Source organism: Pristiophorus japonicus, chromosome 3 (assembly GCF_044704955.1).
Source record: "Pristiophorus japonicus isolate sPriJap1 chromosome 3, sPriJap1.hap1, whole genome shotgun sequence".
Classification (NCBI taxonomy): domain Eukaryota; kingdom Metazoa; phylum Chordata; class Chondrichthyes; family Pristiophoridae; genus Pristiophorus; species Pristiophorus japonicus.
In genome coordinates this window covers 258,649,814-258,672,209 of record NC_091979.1, presented here as the reverse complement: position 1 = coordinate 258,672,209, position 22,396 = coordinate 258,649,814, and the positions used below count along the sequence as shown (strand labels likewise).

Below are 22,396 nucleotides of genomic sequence, written 5' to 3'. Positions count from 1 at the left end.
AGTCAGAGGCAAGAGTGATACCACCCAGCCAGGTCTAACATCTGGATGTAAATTGGATGGGGAGAAAAACTGTGAGCTGGCAGTGGCAAAGAAATTAAATTGTCATTTAGAAGTAAATTAGATCAAGCAATATCTTTAATCAGTATTTAAAGTGACAATAATATTTTGCAGGGAGTATAAGGTAACAGAAGCTTGAATTAGCCTCCATTGTATAATCCCCACAATTTTCATTCCGATAAACCTTGTGCTGCAGCAGGTACGTCCCACATGGAACACTTCTATCTGCTGCAGTGAAAGCTTCATTTTACTCTTATAATGTAGCTTTTAAATAGGCAATAAATAAATCTAAGATATGAGCAATGTCGTGGTGATATTATCATGCATCAATGAAACATGTACATTACCATTACGAGAGCTGTATTCTAAGATTTTTTTTTACCAAGATAACAGAGCTGCTTTAATACTCTTATTCCAATGCAATTTACAGATATTCTTTTTCCACAGGAAATTACTGGAATAAATCCTTCAACAATCAAAGACTCTAATTTTGACCGAACAAAAAAAACTCGCTTCATAGTTCATGGGTATATAGACAAGGGGGAAGAATCTTGGCTCTCTGACATGTGCAAGGTATTTGCTAGAAGAAATATAAAATACAGATTGTATTCATGTTAATATCATCGTAATAGTTATTACCAAAATTAATATAAATCAACTTCTTAGTAAAATATGTAAGTGTAACCCCTACTCATCTGGTACTTTCTCCTGCTTCAACCATCTCCCCTTGGTCAACCCTCTTGCCTCTCCTTTAAAATCCTCATTATCTACCACACTGACAAGCCCAGCTTTGGTCCTCACCAAGATATCCTCTCTCCTTTCCTCCTTCAGCCTCTGCACTGAGTAACTCCTCATCCTCGGTGACTTCAATCTCCATCTCAGCTCCCTTTGGTCTCTCTCCTTCTAATGTACTGCCTTTCTATCCTCCCTAAATCTCTTCCTTCATATAAGCTTTCCTGCCCATACTCACAGCAGGTCCCTCAACCTCTTTACTCCCATGATCTTGATCACGGATCACCCACATCTCCCTATTCTTTTCCAACCCCACTTCTTCCCCCAAATCACTTAAAACTGCACTTTCAAACTCACACACCTTTGGCCTTCTATTCAGCACAATGCTTCTGCATCTGTCGATCTTCTTAGCCATCATTCACCTCCACCTTTAATGCCCTTGTCCCCAGCAAAGCCTTTGCTCTCATCCATCCTGGTTCTTTCCCTGATATGAACAACAATTTTTCTCCCTCAATTTCAAGAGACTTGAACATTTCTGACACAAAACTAGTGTAGCCATCTGTCACCGATCTGGATTGGACAACATCAAACATTATCAGGCCTCAGTTTCCTCTGCCTAGACCATCCGCTCTCCAAGATAATGCTGGAAAGCAAAGATAAAACTGCTCAGCACTGCCACATTTCTCCTGAAGCCCCACTCCGCTGCTCCCTCCTCCCCAACCTCCAACAACAAGTGTCAGGAAGTAAGTGAGCACATTGCAGATCTTCTAAAGTTCTCTCGATTCAGCAACCGTTCCTTTAGATTGGGAAATTGTGCATGTCACTCCACTATTTAAGAGTGGCGAGAGAGAGAAACCAGAGAATTATAGACCAGTTAACCTGATGTCTGTCGTTGGGAAATTAAGGATAGAGTGGCTGAACAGCTCGAACATTTTCAGCTGATCAGAGAGAGCCAGCATAGATTTGTGAAAGGTGGGTCATGCCTGACAAATCTGATTGAATTTTTTGAGGGGGTGACTAAAGTAGTGGAGAGGGGAATGTCTATGGATGTTATTTATACGGACTTCCAGAAGGCATTTGATAAAGTCCAATGTAAGAGACTGTTAACTAAGGTCGAAGCCCATGGAATTGAAGGCAAATTATTGATCTGATTTGGAAATTGGCTGAGCGGCAGGGAACAGAGAGTAGGGATAATGGGCAGGTACTCTAATTGGCAGGATGTGACTAGTGGTATCCCGCTGGGCTCTGTGTTGGGGCCTCAATTATTCAGTATGTTTATTAATGACTTAGATGATGACATAGAAAGTCATATATCCAAATTGGCGCTGACACAAAGATAGGAGACATTGTAGGCAATGTAGATGAAAGCCTAAAATTACGAAGGGATATCAGTAGATTAAGTAAATAGGCACAACTGTGGCAAATGGATTTCAATGTAGGCAAATGTGAGGTCATCCACTTTGGACCAAAAAGGATAGAACAGGGCACTTTTTAAATGGTGAAAAACTAAAAACAGTGGATGTCCAAAGAGACTTGGGGAGGTTCACGTACAGTGATCATTAAAATGTCATGAACAGGTACAGAAAATAATCAAAAAGACTAATGGAATGCTGGCATTTATATCTAGAGAACTAGAATACAAAGGCGTACAAGTTTTGTTGCAGCTGTACAAAGCCTTGGTTAGACCACATCTGGAATACTGTGAACAGTTCTGGACACCACACCTTAGGAAAGATAGATTGGCCTTGGAGGGAGTGCAGCGTAGGTTTACCAGAATGATACCCGGACTCTAAGGGTTAAATTACGAGGAGAGATCACACAAATTAGGGTTGTATTCCCCAGAATTTAGAAGGTTAAGTGGTGGTCTGATTGAAGTTTTCAAGATATTAAGGGGAACTGATAGGTTAGATAGAAAGAAACTATTTCCGATGGTTGGGGAATCTAGGACGAGGGGGCATAGTCTAAAAATTAGACCTTTCAGGAGTTGGGAAACACTTCTACACACATTGGCCCCAAGTTTCCACATGATTTGCTCCTGATTTTTAGGAGCAATTGGTGGAGAACGGAGTATCTTCGAAATCGCAATTCTCCACATTTAAGTTTTCTGCAGTTCTAGTCAGGTAGAACAGTTTCACTTTTGAACAGAATTTTCTTTTCAAAAGGGGGCGTGTCCGGCCACTGACGCCTGATTTGAAAGTTTCCACAGTGAAAACATACTCCAAACTAACTTAGAATGGAGCAAGTGAAGATTTTTGTAGGCTTGAAAAAACCTTGTCTACACATTAAAAAATCAGGCGCGGGTTACAAATTAGGCGTCGGGAACGAGGTGGAGGGGGGGAGGGGGGGAAGGGAAGTCATTAAATTCTCCAATAAATCCTTAGTTATACTTATACAAATAAATCCAACCTGAATAAAAATTTATAAGCAAAGAAAAGATTAAATAAACCATGTTCCTACCTGTGTGAAAGTGCTTCAAGCAGGCCTTTCAGGCAGCCGTTTACTGTCGGGACCGACGGACGGCAGGGGGAGGGAGGGAGAAGGCTGCAGGAAGCCTCATTACTTGAGGCAGCCGTTTGCCGTCTGACCCGACGGACGACAGTGGGGGGGGAGGGAGGGAGAAGGCTGCAAGAAGCCTCAGTACTTGAGGCAGCCGTTTGCTGTCGGGCCCGATGGACGACAGGGGGAGAAAGCTGCAAGAAGCCTCAGTGCTGATCATGGAAGGGCAATGTGGTTTTATTAAAAAATGTTAAAAATTGAACAGCTACAAAGAATTTGAATAGTCTCAAACAAGTGCATGTGTCCCGTTTATCACAGTCTATCTTTAATTACAGAATGCACTCCCTCACCCTCACACACAGAAATATCAAGAAAATTAAAATACAAGCCTTTGCAAGGGTTCAATAAACAAATTTTCACTTTTTCTGCAGCACTTTTTAAAATGGCCGAGTGCCAATGTTTCCTTCAGACTGCGCGTGCGCGAACGCTCCAACACGCACGCGCAGGGTTGCCGGCACGAAAAAGCTCATTTAAATTGTACCCGCCCCCTCCTACTTACAAAATTGGCACGAGTGGTAGGCTCCGCCCCCTGTGCGCTGCGCCAAGCAGCCATCGAGCTGCAAAGCGCTCGAGAATAGCGCGTTTTTTTCAGGCGCCGTTTACGGCGCGAAAAACGGGCGCCTAGCTCAGAGGGGCGCCTGTTTTGCCGCGTGTGGAAACTTGGGGCCAAAGAGCGGTAGAAGTTTGGAACTCTCTTCCACAAATGGCAATTGATGCTCGATCAATTGTTAATTTTAAATCGGAGATTGATAGCTTTTTTTTCGCCACAAGTATTAAGGGATATGGGCCAAAGGTAGGTATATGAAGTTTGGTAGAAGATCAGCCATGAATAGCGGAACAGGCTCAAGGGTCTCAATGGCCTACTCCTTTTCCTTTGTTCCTTGGAGCTCATGGACTTTTTGTCACTAAGATTGAGAAAATCAATTCAGTTATCACAGCTGTTACCCCACCCTGTTGCCCATCAAGTGAACCCCTCCCCTGCAGTTTCCTCCTGCCTTAGCCTTGAACCCATTTTTGTCTCCAGTTTCTCTCCTATCTCCACCCATGTCCTCCCTGAGTTCATTTTGCCCATGGGACCCACCTTGTGCTCCCTGACCCTATTCTCACTAAATTGCCTACCAACCAACTTTTGTTCCTGACCCCTTGCTGGCCCCCTCCCTTTCAAATCCCCCACCATCACCTCCCTCCCCCCAAAAAACACCATCGACCCCTCTGTCCTTGCAAACTGTCGCCCTATCTCCAATCTCCCTTTGCTCTGCAAAGTCCTTGGAATTGTTGTCACCTTCCAGATCCATGTCCAACATCCGCGCAGCTCCATGTTTGAATCTCTGCAATCAGTGTTCTATCTCAGCCACAGCACCAAAACGACTCTAACCAAAGTTACAAATGACATCCTCTGTGACTGTAGCGCATTATCCCTCCTCGTTTTCCTCAATCGCTCTGCAGCCTTTGACATGGTCGATTACACCATCCTCCTCCAATGTCTCTCTGTTGTGCAGCTCAGTGGCACTGTTGTTGCTTGGTTTCACTCTTACCTATCTGATTGTAGTGGGAGAACCTCCAGCAATGGCTTCTCTTCCATCCCCAACACCATTACCTCCAGAATTCTCCAAAGATATATTTTTGGCTCCCGCCTCTTCCTCATCTACATGCTGCCTCTTGGCGACATTGATCCACAGACATAACAACACCCAACTCTACCTCACTGCTGTCTCTCCCAACCCTCCACTTCTGCTGTTTTGCCAGAAAGTTTCTCCAATATTGTCTCTTGGACGAGCCACAAATTCTCCCAGTTAAATATTGGGAAGAACAATGCCACCATCTTCAGCCCCTGCCTCAAACTCTGTACCCTTGTAATTGATTTCATCCCTCTCCCTGGCCATTCTATTCACAACTTGGTGTCCGATTTGAACCCAAGCTGAGCTTTCAAACCCATATCCTCATCCTCAGTGATTTCAATCACCATCTCAGCTCCCCTTGCCCTGTCTCCTCTTAATTCACTGCTCGCCTATCCTCTGCAAATCTTTCCCACCATATAAACGTTCCTACCCATATTCACAGACATTCCTCGACCTGCCCATCTCCCATGGCCCGTTTACTCCCATGGTGTTGATCAATGACCACCCACATCTCTCTAGCCTTGTCCAACCTCGGTTCCTTCTGTGTGTGGCACTGAAAAAATCTCCCCATCATGACTGCCTACTTCCACCTCAGTAACATCATCAGCCCATCTGCTGATAAAATCCTCATCCATGCCTTTGTCATCCTTAGACTTGGCCATTCCAATACTCTTCTGTCTAGCCTCCAACTCTCTATAAACTTCAGTTCATCTAAAACTCTGCTGCCTTTATGCTATCTTATGCTAAATCCCACTCACTTATGGCCCTGTCATTGCTGACCTATATTGACTATCAGTTCCCTAACGCCTCTAATTTTAAGTTGTCATCTTTGTGTTTAAATCCCTTAAGAATGACAACTTTAAATTGGAGGTGTCCTTGCTTATCACTGTAACCTCCTTCAGCCTGACAATCCCCCTGTCCCCGGTTCTCTGTTCCTCCTACTCTACCCTTTTGTGCCTCCTCCCTCCCTTCGCCCCACCATTGGCAGCCCATCTTCAACCACTCAGGCTCCATGCTCTGGTATTCCCTGCTTATGCCCCTCCAGCTCTCTGTGCCCCTCTCCTCCTTTAAGACCCTCCTTAAAACCTGCCTTTTTCACCTAGTGTTTGGCCACCCCTCCTCATATCAACTTTTTGGGTGTGTCATTTTTTTAAATTTCTGATTATGTCTCTGTGATGCACCTTGGGACATTTTTATATCTTAAAGGTGCAATGTAAATGCAAGTTGTATTTATTGTTGATTTATTTTTAAGGAAATGTTTAAAATCGAAGATGTGAATTGCATTTGTGTTGATTGGGTACGCGGTTCAAGAACCTTATACGATCAGGCTGCTAACAACATCAGGGTCGTTGGTGCAGAAATGGCATATTTTATTGATGTATTAGAGGTAAAGTCAAACTTACTGAGGAGTTACATTACATTACAATTCCCAAAAGAATAGTACAGTCACATTAACTTCTATTCTTTTGTACATAAACAGAAACAGTTTGACTATTCACGTTCCGAGGTCCACATTATTGGCCATAGCCTGGGCGCTCATGCTGCTGGAGAAGCAGGAAGACGCATTCCAGGGATTGGAAGAATCACAGGTAACTATTTCAGCAGTCAGCAAATATGTATTGGGGTAGAAAAGCAAAAATAAAAACTGAAGATATTCTACAAATTCTTTTTAAGCTCCTGTTTCCTTCCCTGAAGCTAAAATATTCCCCCAAGGAGCTCCTCTGACAAAGACAAAATAAAATATTGTACTTGTACCAGGAGCCAGTGTTCTGTTGCTCATGCACAGTAGATGAAGACTGTCACACTCACTTGATTTGTTGATGTATGTCTAAGAGCAGACAGGTAATTACCCAAGGCTGCTTATGCGAAGGACAGCGGAAATGTAAAACAACATTTTAAAAAGCACAAAAAGCTCAACGGTACATTGGATTAGAATTTAGTCTTTTCACATCTGGGAATCTGAATTTGGATTCAGTCTAGACCAGTGGGATGAAAGTCTCTTGAATCTGCCAATTTTAAGGGTTCTGAGTGAAGTCAATTTGGAAAGTGTCACTCTAGGTTCCAGTGCTGTGGAGTACACAGCATAAAATTACCCATAATTTGGCACTAATTGGCACTCTGACTCAGAGATAAAGGCTGTAAAGACAACTGCCAGGGGGAATAGATGAGCCATATAGTCGGCATATTACTCATGCTGGGAGTACTGCATAGTGACACTGGGTGCAAAATGTGAAAAAATTGCATATTCAACATTAATAACAGCTACATCTGGGCAGTTTGGAGCTGTGGATATAGACCTACTTGGGACTAAATCGAGACTACCATTTTAGAAAACAGAGAGCGATGTTACTCCTATCAATTTGGGCTATAATCACATTTTTTGCTCAGAATATGTTTCCCCCAAATTTCAACGCCATTTTTCCCTCCAGAAAAGTATGTGTCCAATTATCACTGGGGCTCAAAACGGAAAAACAAATGCACTCTGTATGTAGTATTTTACAACATATAAATAAGTATAACATCAAATGAAAAATTACTGTATAAAGTTTGCATTCACTGCAGTTCACTGACTTTATTATTTACTGTAGGTCTAGATCCAGCCAAGCCCTTTTTTAAGAACACCCCCATTGAAGTTAGACTGGATACTTCGGATGCATTGTTTGTTGACATTATCCACTCTAATGGTGCTCCATTGATTCCTTACCTTGGTAAGATTTTCTACAAAAGATTATTGAGCAACAGAAAGCTACAATTGATTTTACCTACTTTCTAATTGTAATTAAATTAACCTAACAGGTTTTGGATTGTTTGAACCCGTTGGACATCTTGACTTCTATCCAAATGGTGGAGAATTAATGCCAGGATGTGACAAAAATATTATTTCAACAATAATTGATATTAATGGTATTTGGGAAGGTACTAAAGCTTTCTAACTCAGTGCATGCTTCAGATCACCAATATTTCTCTTCCGTTATATTTAATTCATTATCTGTAATTATCTATCAGTTAGTTATTGACAACTTCTGGTTTATTAAAGTGTGGTTTCACAGTCACTGCAATAAATTGTACAAAAATTCCTTTAAAGGTACTCGTGATTTTGCAGCATGTAACCACTTACGGTCATATAAATATTACACGGAGACCATCAAAACCAAAACTGGATTCATGGGAATTCCGTGTAACAGCTATGATGACTTTACAGCAGTAAGTTTCCTATTGCTATTTCTCCCAGCATTTTAAGTTGCACAGTAATTACGAGTTTCAGAGTTAGTTGCATTTCTCAACTTTCTTTGTAATCAAATCTTAACAAACCTTAAATACAATTCAAAGTCATGTTTTTGTTTCTAAAGAACACCAAAAACTGCATTGGAAAGAGGATCTTTATAATTATTATTGTCTAAAATGATTTGAATAATCTACTGATTTGACTTATTCACTACTTTGAATGAAGCAATGTAAACAATACAGCAAGATGGGAATTTAGTGCTGAAATAATTATCAGATAATTTGAATTAAACAAATTTAAATTAAGAGAGTTGACTTTAGTAGGGAAAGTCTACTAAGATATTTGGCGCACTCTCCATTTCATCACTTCCTCTTTAGCAGACCCTCTAAAATATCAAGGATGCTTAATTGTTCTAGTAATTCCACTTTTGTAATGCATTTGAAAAGAAGTGTTTATGATTTTGAAATTCTTCCTCTTATTTCTATAACCTTTCCTTTCCCCCATGAATCAAATGTTTCGTATAACTATCAAAGACTGCTGTGTAAACAGGGTTAGAAGTTCTATCCTGCTCCTGGACAGATTTTGGACATAATTGGAATCCAGTTCCATCAGGATTTTTCCCCATGGAAAGGAGGCCAAAAAATTCTAATAGGAACCAGGAAGAGGATACATCTTCCATTTTCCCTTTATATCAAGGTGAAATGTCTGAGGACATTCCCAGGCCTCCCTGGGAGATTCTGCTCAGTATGCCACCTAATAGGCCCAATGGAGCCCATGCCTACTAAAAGCAAGTCTTCCAAAGGTCCCAAAATGCTTCCAGGAAATGACAATCCATCCCAGAGTGGACCAGTTACCTTTAGAGGCCTGCTCTAGTGTCCCTTGAGGGTGAAGAGGAAAAGTTTTGTACTTAGCTGTTCACTAAGAGTCTCACTTCCCCAATGTAGTGGCAGAGTGCTGATCTGATGTTCCAGGCCTCAACTGGGATAGGCACTGTTGATGTTCCTTTACAGGCACAGGCTGCCTCTCCCAGGTATGCTGATGACCTTTTCCTAGGATTTGGGACATGGTCTGTGCCTTTCCACATCGGCGTACTTTTCCACCATACTTCCACCGGCAGAACATGTCAGTTATAATTTTGGGCCCATTAGCTTTTTTTAAACTGGTCCTGTTTCTTTTGATTTCACTGTAATGTTACATGGTGGTTCAGGACCCATTAAGTTTGTTTTAGTTTCAGGTGTGTGGACTGTCTATGTGTCCACATTTCAATGGCAATCAAGCCATTAGATGCATTGCAGGGATATTGGCCTAGAAATTGGGTGACACCATGCCTGTTTTAACAGGTGTAAAATAGGCACCTAAGTGTCCAAAATGGTGGGCTGCATGCATGTGCACATTCTGCGATAGAAGTATGCCACTTGGTGAAGGCAGAAAAGAGACGCCCAGGGCCTGCACCTGAAACAGACGTTAATCGCTTTGCTTATGAAATAAGGGGCCTAACGCCTGTTTCAAGTCCCTTTTCTGAAATTGTTCTGCCTGAATTTTGCTAGCACTTGGCCGACTGTGTTCAGGAAAACCATGTCTGCATGCAGCCTAACCAGCGGTCCTTAAAGTGAGTGTGGCTTAGTAATGGTGGGGGGGGTGGGGGCGACGCAGCTAATTCTAGGGAAGGGCCTCACACTGTCTTTACAACATTGTTTCATGTTATTCTGGAGAGAGTCAGTGATTCTGTTGCTTAATGAGCAGAGACGGTTAAGGGGAGATTTTTAAGAGAGGTGTTCAAAATCATGAAGGTTTCTGATAGATAAATAAGGAGAAACTGTTTCGACTGGCAGGAAGGCCAGTAACCAGAGGGCACAGATTTAAGATTATTGGCAAAAGATCCAGAGGGGGAGATGAGGAAAATATTTTATGCAGCGAGTTGTTGTGATCTGTAATGCTCTGCCTGAAAGGGCAGTGGAAGCAGATTCAATAGTAACTTTCAAAAGGGAATTGGATAAATACGTGAAATGGAAAGAGCAGAGGGAGTGGGACTAATTGGACAGCTCTTTCAAAGAGCCGGCACAGAAACAATGGGCTGAACGACCTCCTTTTGTGCTGTAGCATTCTACGATTCTATGTTCTATCTATGAATATGGAGCCGGGAAGAACAGGGTAGTTCCTCCTCACTCCACAGCAGTGCCAAAGACTGTTGCCAGCCCCCATTCAGCCCCATCATGATTTCCTCACCCCAGCCTCCCGAGACCGACCCAAGAGCTACTACCAGAGATGCAACAGTCCGAAAGTCAAATCCGATTCATCGGCAAACTGCCAAAGGGCATCCGCAGCTCATCATTCTCCTGTAAATGTGGCCCGAGGCCCAAAGTCGGGTGTGCCTTGGGCCTACCTGTTCTACCATAAGGTGGTGGGCAGACAGGCATGAGCCAATTTCTAGGTCAATATCCTGAGAACTAAAATAGTTAGGGCATTCACATTCACCTTTAACACAGCTAACTCCAAAGTGACCATAAGTCAACTTACTCTTTCCTCACACCGTGATTCCCTGGCTTTCTGAATGTGCCCTTCTTTAGCAAAGCAAGCATCATGAGAGGTGGTTAGTTGCTCCTGAGCTACAAAAGGCTTATTGGATTGAGATGGCCCTCTCATCATGACAGCTTGGTCCTGCCAGAATTTCTGGAGTTTTTATGTGGGCAGCCTCCTACATGCCGCTTATGTGAGGCTCTGTGGGGAAGGCCAGAGTTTGGGCATGTGCTGCTATCCTGAGAAATAGCAACATCACGCAGCTTGCCTCCAGCCATCACCATTCCACTGGACCTTGAAACATAGAAACATCGAAACATAGAAAATAGGTGCAGGAGTAGGCCATTCGGCCCTTCGGGCCTGCAATGAGTTCATGGCTGAACATGCAACTTCAGTACCCCATTCCTGCTTTCTCGCCATACTCCTTGATCCCCCTAGTAGTAAGGACTACATCTAACTCCTTTTTGAATATATTTAGTGAATTGGCCTCAACAACTTTCTGTGGTAGAGAATTCCATAGGTTCACCACTCTCTGGGTGAAGAAGTTTCTCCTCATCTCGGTCCTAAATGGCTTACCCCTTATCCTTAGACTGTGACCCCTGGTTCTGGACTTGCCCAACATTGGGAACATTCTTCCTGCATCTAACCTGTCTAAACCCGTCAGAATTTTAAACGTTTCTATGAGATTCCCTCTCATTCTTCTGAACTCCAGTGAATACAAGCCCAGTTGATCTAGTCTTTCTTGATATGTCAGTCCCGCCATCCCGGGAATCAGTCTGGTGAACTGAAGCGCTGTGTCCTCTGATTAACAGGATGGTGTAATGTATGCACCTGTGAGTATGGTCACAGGGTTGTAGAACTGTTGCATTGTGAGTGGCTTAGCCAGTCACATGATGTTCACAAGACTCCATAAAACCCCAGTCAGTTGGGTTTAGGGGATCCATGATGAGGCATGTGGTTGTGAGCCTGGTGGATGAACTGATAATGTGTAGTGCGATTTTTAAACTTTTGTTAATAAATCAACTAATTCTTAATAGCAATGTGTTGCTATGAATGCTTAAGCAAAGAACCACGGAGCAAATACATTACAGGTGGCTAGTCTAATGGCCGCTACCCTGAATGCCCTGAGAAACAGCAGCATGCATCTTTGTATCTTAGCTCTGATAGCTGGTACAGACGGTGCTATCTAATCTTCCCTTTCTGCCATCAGAGCAGCAGTCTGTGCTTCTATGGAGGAGGAGGCACCATGGCCGCTCTTTAGGTGGTAGGGGGGTGGGGGGGTGGGAGGCACTGTTGTAGATTCCAATGAAGCTGCCAGATTTTCCATTGATTTCTGTAAAAAAGCAAATGATTGACAGGTATTGACCTCAGAGCCTGCACATCCTTCTTTTCAGGCAAGTACCCATGAGATCTGGTCCCATGACTCCAAAGTCGTGGAAAGCCTTCTCCTCAGCCTGCACTGGGAAAGTGGAACAACTTCACCCATTCCCCAGTCCTCGTGCACTGCATGTTATCTGTGTCACATCCTGATTTACATTATCAATTCCTCACCCCCCCCCCTCCCAACCAGGTGACAGTCATCTGAGTACATGGGATCAATTTTAACCCCCACCGCTTCCCCCAACTCCCCAGCCTGTCACGGGCATTATGCGCAAGTTTCTCTTATAACAATCAAGTCATTAACTTTGGCTAGCATTTGAGGGATGTCTCCCAGCTGCCATCAGATAGCTGAAGTTATAGATCTGCTGGTATCACTCTGTCAAAGTAGAGGAAGGGAGTTATAAGATTCTGCAAGCAATGGCTGTTCGAGGTGCATTACTACACCTTGAGCAGCATGCATGATGAAGAGTTACTTGTACAGTTATTAATTTTCTTTCTCAAATTGTGACCTCTTCCTTCTTGCTACTAGCTCCTTCACTTGGCACAAATTCACACATGAGCCTTTTATGGCAGAAAAAGCAGTCTGGCAAAAGGCTTCCTACTTACCTGTGGCTCCCCCAGGCTGCTGCAATATTCAGCCATTCTTGGCTTTTTAAATGCTGCACTATTAATTTACCAGCACACTACTCCCATGTTACACAGGATCTGCACTAAAGAAAAGACACACAGATGAGCTGAACCCACAAATTACAGTGGGGCCAGCACTAGATGGTATCGGTTGAGGGGCACAAGCCAATCTAAATGACCCTGTGGAATTGCAGGGTTGTGGTCTCCACCATCTCAGCCCTTATATTAAGCTATTATATTAAATTAGATTGTAAAAATATTTCACAGGCAAAATATTCTGAGCACTGCTGCAGCATTTTAGCATTCTGGTACAACAGTCCAGGGTCTTTCTTCCCCACATCTTTCATGAAGTTTAATATTAACTATCATTTCCAAAAGCTGAAGATTTGCAATGAATAGGCAAATAGATGGCAGACTGCCAATGATTGTACCTATAACTGGCAGTCATTTATTAGCTACAAGTACTTTCTACTGACATATTTTGTTTAATAATGTGCTATAGTTTTCCAGTTGGTTATTATGATTTTAGTGCAATATAGGGCAAATAAGAACAATATAGCCATAACATTATTGTTGGTCTTGAATTTTCAGCCTGAAGAATTTACATGATCGTTGTTCTTATCACTCTAATTCTCTGGCTTTTTGCACTGACCTGCTCTTTCTAATGCTTCGAATGCAATATTTTAGTACTTTAGTGGCGGGCTGCGACTCCCCTGAGACACGTAGGCCTCATGTTTGTTATGTTGGCTGATATGTTCGAGCTATCTGATTGGCTCATTGGCCAAGGTTAAATGGATTATTGGCTTTAGATTGTTTTAGTAATGCTAAGCCAAACTCTCCTGTGACCTTATGGGTTGATTATAAATGTTTAATAAAAAAAGACAGCTGCCAGTGAAGAGACCCTCACACTATGTTTGTTTTCCCAAGGGGAATTGTTTCAGTTGCCCACCAGAAGGCTGCCCATTTATGGGTCACTTTGCTGATACCTATCCTCTTGGAAATGCTACTAACGAACCCAAATTTTTTCTAAACACTGGTGCTGCCCCATCTTTTGCACGTATGTATATATACATTACACATCATAATGTTTTTCAAATTGTTTTTGAAGTATATTTATTCATTAGAAGGAGAATGCAATAAAACTCTGAATCTGATCATTTACAACAGGCTGGAGATATAAGGTTTCTGTTCAAATTACCACCACTCGGAATATCAAAGGATTCTTCAATATTGCCTTGTATGGTCCCAGTGGCAACACTAAGCAACATGAAATTGCACGGTAAGTTTATGGCTGCTGATCAGGAGGTAATTGCTGTATATGTTCAAAAAAAATGTACATTAGTGTAGTTGTGCATAGTCTAATAAAGCTAAGATTCATATTTTATCATTTATTTAGCGATATTTTAAAATTTGTTCTTGTGGTGTGGGCTGTGCTGACAAGGCCACTTACTTTTATGTCGCTAAATGTCCTGAGAAGGTATTGATGGTGGACCCGTTTGAGTGATTATTTGCAACTGTGTGGCTTGTTAGGCCACTTGAGAGGCAATGAACAGTCAATTACAAAGTGCGGAATAAGTAGGCCAGTCCGGGTAGGGTTGGCAAATTTCCTTCCCTGAAATAAATTCGTCAACCAGTTGGGTATTCACAACAATCAAGCAGCTTTCATGGTCATTTTTTCCCCCTGGTGCCAGCTCATAAATTACAAGATTTATTTACCTGGAATTTCCGAGGTAGTTCTTCTGATCTCCTGCCATAACTTCAACAGAAGATTAGCAGAAACCCTGAAGAAACAACAACAACACCAATAACTTGTATTTATATAGTGCCTTTACCATAGTGAAACGTCCCAAGGCGCTTCACAGGAGTATTATGAGACAAAATCATCTGATGCTGAGCCGCATAAGAAGAAATTAGAGCAGATGACCAATAGCTTGGTCAAAGAGGTAGGTTTTAAGGAGCGTATTGAAGGAGGAAAGAGATGTAGAGAGGCGGAGAGGATTAGCCAGGGAATTCCACAGTTTAGGTTACAGAAGACATGGCCACCTGCTTTTCTTCTTCTTACAGTCCCTTGGAGTCGAGGATGACTTGCTTGCATACTAATATGAGTTCTCAGGTGACTGCTGAGACCGATGCGGGATCTACAGACTCTGTCACAGGTGGAGCAGATGGTAGTTGGAGGAACGAGTGGGTGGAGTGCTTTGGTTGTCATGCGCTCCTTCAGCTGTTTGCGCTTGGCTTCCGTGCACTCCCGGCGAAGTGGTGTTCTGCGCCTTCCCGGATGCTTCTCCTCCACTTTGAGCCGTCTTCGGCCAGGGATTCCCAGGTGTCAGTGGGTACGGTGCACTTTTTCAAGGAGGCTTTGAGGGTCTCCTTGAAGTGTTTCCACTGCCCACCTGGGACTCGTTTGCCGTGCTGGAGCTCTGAGTAGAGCACTTGTTTTGGGAGTCTAGTATCGGGCATGCGGACGATGTGGCCCGTTCATCGGAGCTGATCGAGCGTGGCCAATGCCTCAATGCTGGAGATGTTGGCCTGAGCAAGAACACTGATGTTGGTGACCTATGGATTTGCAGGATCTTGCGGAGGTAACGTTGGTAGTACTTCTCCAGTGCTTTGTGGTGCCTGCTGTACATAGTCCATGTCACTGAAGCATATAGGAGAGCGGGTATCACTACTGCTCTGTAGACTATGAGCTTGGTGCCAGGTTTGAGATCCTGGTTGAGCGATCATAATCAGGGATGCTCAAGAGGGCAAAATTAGAGGACCGTAGATATCTCGGGGGCGCGGGGTGGGGGTTGTAGGTCTGGAGGAGATTACAAGCTAGGAAGGGGCGAGGCCATGGAGCGATTTGAAAACAAGGATGAGAATTTTGAAATCGAGGCGTTGCTTAACCGGGAGCCAATGTAGGTGAGCGAGCACACAGGTGATGTGTGAGTGGGATTGGTGCGAGTTAGGACTTGGACAGCCGAGTTTTGGATCACCTCTAGATTACATAGAGTAGAATGTGGGAGGCCAGCCAAGAGTGCGTTGGAATAGTCAAGTCTATAGGTAACAAAGGCATGGATGAGGGCTTCAGCATCGGGTGAGCTGAGGCAAAGACCGAGACGGGCGATGTTACGGAGGTGGAAGTAGACGGTAAATGGCCTAACCAACCAACAGATCGGGAATATTTGGTGGATTTAAGAACATAAGAAATAAGAGCAGGAATCGGCCATACGGCCCCTCAAGCCTGTTCCGTCATTCAATAAGATCATGGCTGAACTTTTAGAAACATAGAATCATAGGAATTAGGTGCAGGAGTAGACCATTCGGCCCTTTGAGCCTGCACCGCCATTCAATAAGATTATGGCTGATCATTCAACCTCAGTACCCCTTTCCTGCTTTCTCTCCATACCCCTTGATCCCTTTGGCCGTAAGGGCAATAACTAACTCCTTTTTGAATATATCTAACTAACTGGCCTCAACAACTTTCTGCGGTAGAGAATTCCACAGGTTAACCACTCTCTGAGTGAAGAAGTTTCTCCTCATCTCGGTCCTAAATGGCTTACCACTTATTCTTAGACTGTGACCCCTGGTTCTGGAACTCCCCAGCAACGGGAACATTTTTCCTGCCTCTAACCTGTCCAATCCTGTCAGAATTTTATATGTTTCTATGAGATGCTCTCTCATTCTTCTAAACTCCAGTGGATACAAGCCCAGTTGATTAGTCTCTCCTCATATGTCAGTCCTGCCATCCCGGGACTCAATCTGGTGAACCTTCACTGTACTCCCTCAATAGCAAGAATGTCCTTCCTCAGATTAGGAGACCAAAACTGAACACAATATTCCAGGTGTGGCCTCACCAAGGCTCTGTACAACTGCAGTAAGACCTCCCTGCTCCTATACTCAAATCCTCTAGCTATGAATGCCAACATGTCATTTGCCTTCTTCACCGCCTGCTGTACCTGCATGCCAAACTTCAATGACTGATGTACTATGACACCCAGGTCTCATTGCACCTCCCCTTTTCCTAATCTGTCACCATTCAGATAATATTCTGTCTTCCTGTTTTTGCCACCAACGTGGATAACCTCACATTTATCCACATTATACTGCATCTGCCATGCATTTGCCCACTCACCTAACCTGTCCAAGTCAGCCTGCAGCCTCTTAGCATCCTCCTCACAGCTCATACTGCCACCCAGCTTAGTGTCATCTGCAAACTTGGAGATATTACTCTCAATTCCTTCATCTAAATCATTGATGTATATTGTAAATAGCTGGGGTCCCAGCACTGAACCCTGCGGCACCACACTGGTCACTACCTGCTATTCCGAAAAGGACCCATTTAGCCCGACTCTCTGCTTCCTGTCTGCCAACCAGTTCTCTATCCACGTCAGTACATTACCCCCAATACCATGTGCTTTAATTTTGCACACCAATTTCTTGTGTGGGGCTTTTCAAAAGCCTTTTGAAAGTCCAAATACACCACGTCCACTGGTTCTCCCTTGTCCACTCTACTAGTTACATCCTCAAAAAATTCTAGAAGATTTGTCAAGCATGATTTCCCTTTCATAAATCCATGCTGACTAGGACCAATCCTGTCACTGCTTTCCAAATGCGCTGCTATTTCATCTTTAATAATTGATTCCAACATTTTCCCCAACACACATGTTGGGCTAACCGGTCTATAATTCCCTGTTTTCTCTCTCCCTCCTATTTTTAAAAAGTGGTGTTACAATAGCTACTCCAGTCCATAGGAACTGGTCCCGAGTCAATAGAATGTTGGAAAATGATCACCAATGCATCCACTATTTCTAGAGCCACTTCCTTAATACTCTGGGATGCAGCCTATCAGTCCCTGGGGATTTATCGGCCTTCAATCCCATCAATTTCCCTAACACAATTTCCTGGCTAATAAGGATTTCCTTCAGTTCCTCCTTTTCGCTAGATCCTCGAACCCCTAGTATTTCCGGAAGGTTTTTTGTGTCTTCCTTAGTGAAGACAGATCCAAAGTATTTGTTCAATTGGTCTGCCATTTCTTTGTTCCCCATTATAAATTCACCTGATTCTGACTGAAAAGGACCTGCATTGGTCTTCACTAATCTTTTTCTCTTCAAATATCTACAGAAGCTTTTGCAGTCAGTTTTTATGTTCCCTGCAAGCTTCCTCTCATAACTCCATTTTCCCCCTCCTAATTAAACCCTTTGTCCTCCTCTGCTGAATTCTAAGTTTCTCCCAGTCCTCAGGTTTGCTGCTTTTTCTGGCTAATTTATATGCCTCTTCCTTGGATTTAACACGATCCCTAATATCCCTTGTTAGCCATGGATGAGCTACCTTCCCTGTTTTGTTTTTACTCCAGACAGGGATGTACAATTAGTCAACTCCACTTTCCCACCCTATCCCCAATCCCTTGATTCCCTTGTTGCCCAAAAATCTATCGATCTCAGTCTTGAATATACTCATCGACTGAGCATCCACAGCCCTCTGGGGTAGAGAATTCCAAAGATTCAGAACCCTCTGAGTGAAGAAATTCTTCTCACCTCAGTCCTAAATGGCCGATCCCTTATCTTGAGACTACAACCAATAGTTCTAGACTCTCCAGCTAGGCAAAACAATCTCTCAGCATGTGCCCTATCAAGCCCTCTAAGAATTTAATACATTTCAATGAGATCACCTCTTATTCTTCTAAACTCCAGAGAATATTGGCCCATTCTACTCAGTTGTTGTCAAAAACTATTAAGATTGGACCAATTGTTATTTTTTTCCACTGCTTATCTTGAGGGTGCTATGTATTATGGTTTGGAAAAATATCAGCATACATTAATATGCCACAAATAATTTAGATACTGACCTATGTATTTTGCTTTGCAGAGCACTGTTGGAGTCTGGGAAAACGTTCACAGCTGACATCGATGTGGAAAAGGACTTAGTGGAGGTTACTAAAGTCAAATTTCTCTGGAATAATTGGATGCCAAATCTTTTCGGGCCAAAAATTGGAGCAGAAATTGTAACCATAATAAGAGTATCTGACCACAAGACGTAAGTCCACATTTATTAAATTACAATGTGTAAAATTTACCAATATCGATTTAGACACTGGCTGTAATATTTCACACCATTTGTACATCTAGAGGGGACCCTTGTTACAGTGGTAGGGTTAGACAGATTCCCAATGATCACTGTATCAAAAGATAGCAATTCCAATATGGTTTAGCATGCTGGTGAGCAACACTGGAGAACACTTAACTGTGTAAAAGCCCTGATGCATTGCCCAGTCCCTATGACATGTAAGTCAAACTTCCATTTAAACTTTCCCTGAAACTAAACAAATAATGTTCTAATTTACTGAAGATGACAGGCTTTTGAGCCATCTCAACTTATTTAAAAAATCTGTGTTGCCAAATCCTAAACACTGAATGCAGCAATGCTCAAAATTCACCAGTACTTTAACGCTGCTCCATTCAGAGTACCAGTTTCGGCTGAAAGGAATGATGGAGCACCTTGGGGATAGAGGTTGAGCAACACACCAGAGAGAAGAGATTCATAAACATTACAAACATAACTCATCCCTCCTGAGTACAGTATCTAATTGCTGTTGAATTGCCTCCACTACCCTACCCGGAAGACCATTCTAGGCATTGACCAGTCTTTGCATGAAGAAGTGCAGTGTTGATCTCAGTAATGAAGTTACACACTTTCGTGGCTTGCATAGTTTCTCACCAACACTGGGCAGAAACCCAAGTTCTTCTCCGGATCCCCCCCAAGGAAAGTTTAGGCCTCCCCTACCCTAGCATCCACTCCCTTCCTGAATGAGTGATTGTCCAGAAAACCACAACTTACACTGTTGTCGGCAACTGTTCCTTCAGTGCCGGCTGATGGCCGCCTGCTGCCCCAAGTTGCGCTCTCACCCGCTGGCCAGTTGCTGCTTCCTACCTGTTCCGGGCGGGCAATGACCGGTGATGAGCAGATGAAGCCCAGGAGTTAAAATCACCTGGGCCTCACGCTGCCAATGTCGGGGGCTTCGGTGCTTGCCTCAATTCCCCCATCCACCTGATTCTCACTCCCGGTTAAAATCAGGCCTCAAAAGTATATTGGGAATCCAGCATGAAACTAATCAGTACAACTGTTAGAAAATGCATAGAATTAATACAAATGTTTTTTTAGCAAATGTGCTTTAAGCATTCCATCCACAGGATCACTACAAGCAGTGATACTGAAAGAGGTTCCATGTACTTTTATGATACCAGTTAATTAATTTCAAATTCTGTAGTTGCTGGACTGGACATTCTTCTAAGTATAAAGCCTCCAAATAAATTGCTCAACTCCCATTTAATTGATTCAATTAATTATTCCTCATTGTAAAAATGTACATATTTGTTTATCGTTTGCAATAGAATTAAGACACTTTTATGAATGAGATATCATCACAAGAATGCACGCAAGCTGGTTTACATTATTTTGTGGGTCATCGTGGGTCAAATCGATGAAATATAGGAATTATAAATGTTTCATATGTGTAAAAATCATTTATTTATTCCGAGATAATATTTTATTTTGCAGCTTTAAATTTTGTGGAACTGAGGGTGTTGGCGAAGATGTTCTGCAAACTGTTTTGCCTTGCTGAAATTTTTGAAAATTATTTCATGATCTTGTAATTTGGCTGCATGGAAATAAATAAAACTGGTGGTTCACTTTGAATTATAGTTTGTTTTATGTTTCTCTAGAAATATAGTACCACAGAACAATTGCCTCCCAATAAGCAGGTATTCACCCAGTTAAAACAGCAATAATAATCTAATCTGATTTAAAGAAGCAATTATTCTCATTTGCACAGCTGTATATAGATGATCACATCAAATACAGAAGGCTTAGATGTGATCAGAATTGGTAATGATAACATGAAAACAATAGCAAGGAATTAATTCAACTGGACTAGATTCCTTTGAATTCCATCAATCTTCATCAGACATACTCTCATAAGAACATAAGAAATAGGAGCAGGAGGAGGCCATATGGCCCCTCGAGCCTGCTCCGCCATTTAATACGATCATGGCTGATCCGATCATGGACAGGTCCACTTCCCTGCCCGCTCACCATAACCCCTTAATCCTTTATCGGTTAAGAAGCTGTCTATCTCTGTCTTAAATTTATTCAATGTCCCGGCTTCCACAGCTCTCTGAGGCAGCAAATTCTACAGATTTACAACCCTCTGAGAGAAGAAATTCCTCCTCATCTCAGTTTTAAATGGACGGCCCCTTATTATAAGATTATGCCCCCAAGTTCCAGTCTCCCCTATCAGTGGAAACATCCTCTCTGCATCCACCTTATCAAGGCCCCTCATAATCGTATACGTTTCGATAAGATCACCTCTCATTCTTCTGAATTCCAATGAGTAGAGGCCCATCCTCATAAGTCAACCCCCTCATCTCCGGAATCAACCGAGTGAACCTTCTCTGAACTGCCTCCAAAGCAATTATATCCTTTCGAAAATATGGAAACCAAAACTGTACGCAGTACTCCAGGTGGCCTCACCAATACCCTGTACAACTATAGCAAGACTTCTCTGCTTTTATACTCCATCCCCTTTGCAATAAAAGCCAAGATTCCATGAGCCTTCCTGATCACTTGCTGTACCTGCATACTATCCTTTTGTGTTTCATGCACAAGTAGCCCCAGGTCCCGCTGTACTGCAGCACTTTGCAATTTTTCTCTATTTAAATAATAATTTGCTCTTTGATTTTTTTTCTGCCAAAGTGCATGACCTCACACTTTCTAACATTATACTCCATCTGCCAAATTTTTGCCCACTCACTTAGCCTATCTATGTCCTTTTGCAGAATTTTTGTGTCCTCCTCACACATTGCTTTTTCCCCCATCTTTGTATCATCAGCAAACTTGGCTACGTTACACTCGGTCCCTTCTTTCAAGTCGTTAATATAGATTGTAAATAGTTGGGGTCCCAGCACTGAACCCTGTGGCACCCCACTAGTTACTGATTGCCAACCCGAGAATGAACCATTTATCCTGACTCTCTGTTTTCTGTCAGTTAGCCATAGTTAGCCAATCCTCTTTCCATACTAATATATTGCTCATGTTTAACATATCTCAGTAGAAGCACTACAGATTGCCAGAAAGGAAAACCCAAATAAAATACTTGAGTATATGTAATGTATATAATGACTCGAAAGACTTGTTATTGTAAACTCACTCAGGTGCAAACCTGGTTCAATTTTATTTGCGTCCAAAGTGCGCACAGGACGTGGTACTCGCTCTTATATACCAGGGCCCGCGCACACGTGCGTACAGCCCAATGACCGCTAACAGTGGCGCCCCCTGGTGTCAAGTGACCTCAAGCATCAATACATGACAACATCCCCCATCAAGATCTTAGTATCAGTCTCTTTACAAATCAAGACGGTCTGGTGCTTTTTACTCACGAGTTGATCGTCTCAGTTCAACTCCAGTTCTGATGAGCGTTCTGAGTCAGTTATGACTGGAGGCTGAGTAACCGATCTGATGGGAGTGGTAATGACCCTAGCAGAGACTGAAAGTCCAGATTCAGTAATGACAGCAGAGTCTTCTGATGGTTGGTCACTGACTGCATCTTCCTCAACCGGTTCCGGTTCATCCGTGTGTCGCAGTTTTATCTGATCAACATGTTTCCTGCATGTTTGCCCATTCTTGAGCATGACAATAAACACTC

The 22,396-nt window shown here is 42.8% G+C and overlaps 1 protein-coding gene across 1 annotated transcript in view; it reads left to right on the top strand.

Moving 5' to 3' along the window:
• The window catches only part of LOC139260240 (pancreatic lipase-related protein 2-like), a 70,115-nt gene extending 49,798 nt beyond the window's left edge, over positions 1 to 20,317 (top strand). The window contains exons 4-13 of the mRNA XM_070876566.1: positions 505 to 630; positions 6,217 to 6,351; positions 6,445 to 6,553; positions 7,553 to 7,672; positions 7,761 to 7,880; positions 8,050 to 8,168; positions 13,642 to 13,771; positions 13,882 to 13,993; positions 18,565 to 18,732; positions 20,254 to 20,317. Of these exons, the coding sequence (XP_070732667.1) occupies positions 505 to 630; positions 6,217 to 6,351; positions 6,445 to 6,553; positions 7,553 to 7,672; positions 7,761 to 7,880; positions 8,050 to 8,168; positions 13,642 to 13,771; positions 13,882 to 13,993; positions 18,565 to 18,732; positions 20,254 to 20,317 (1,203 nt within the window). The remainder of the gene's footprint in view (positions 1 to 504; positions 631 to 6,216; positions 6,352 to 6,444; positions 6,554 to 7,552; positions 7,673 to 7,760; positions 7,881 to 8,049; positions 8,169 to 13,641; positions 13,772 to 13,881; positions 13,994 to 18,564; positions 18,733 to 20,253) is intronic.
• Positions 20,318 to 22,396: the final 2,079 nt, after the last annotated feature.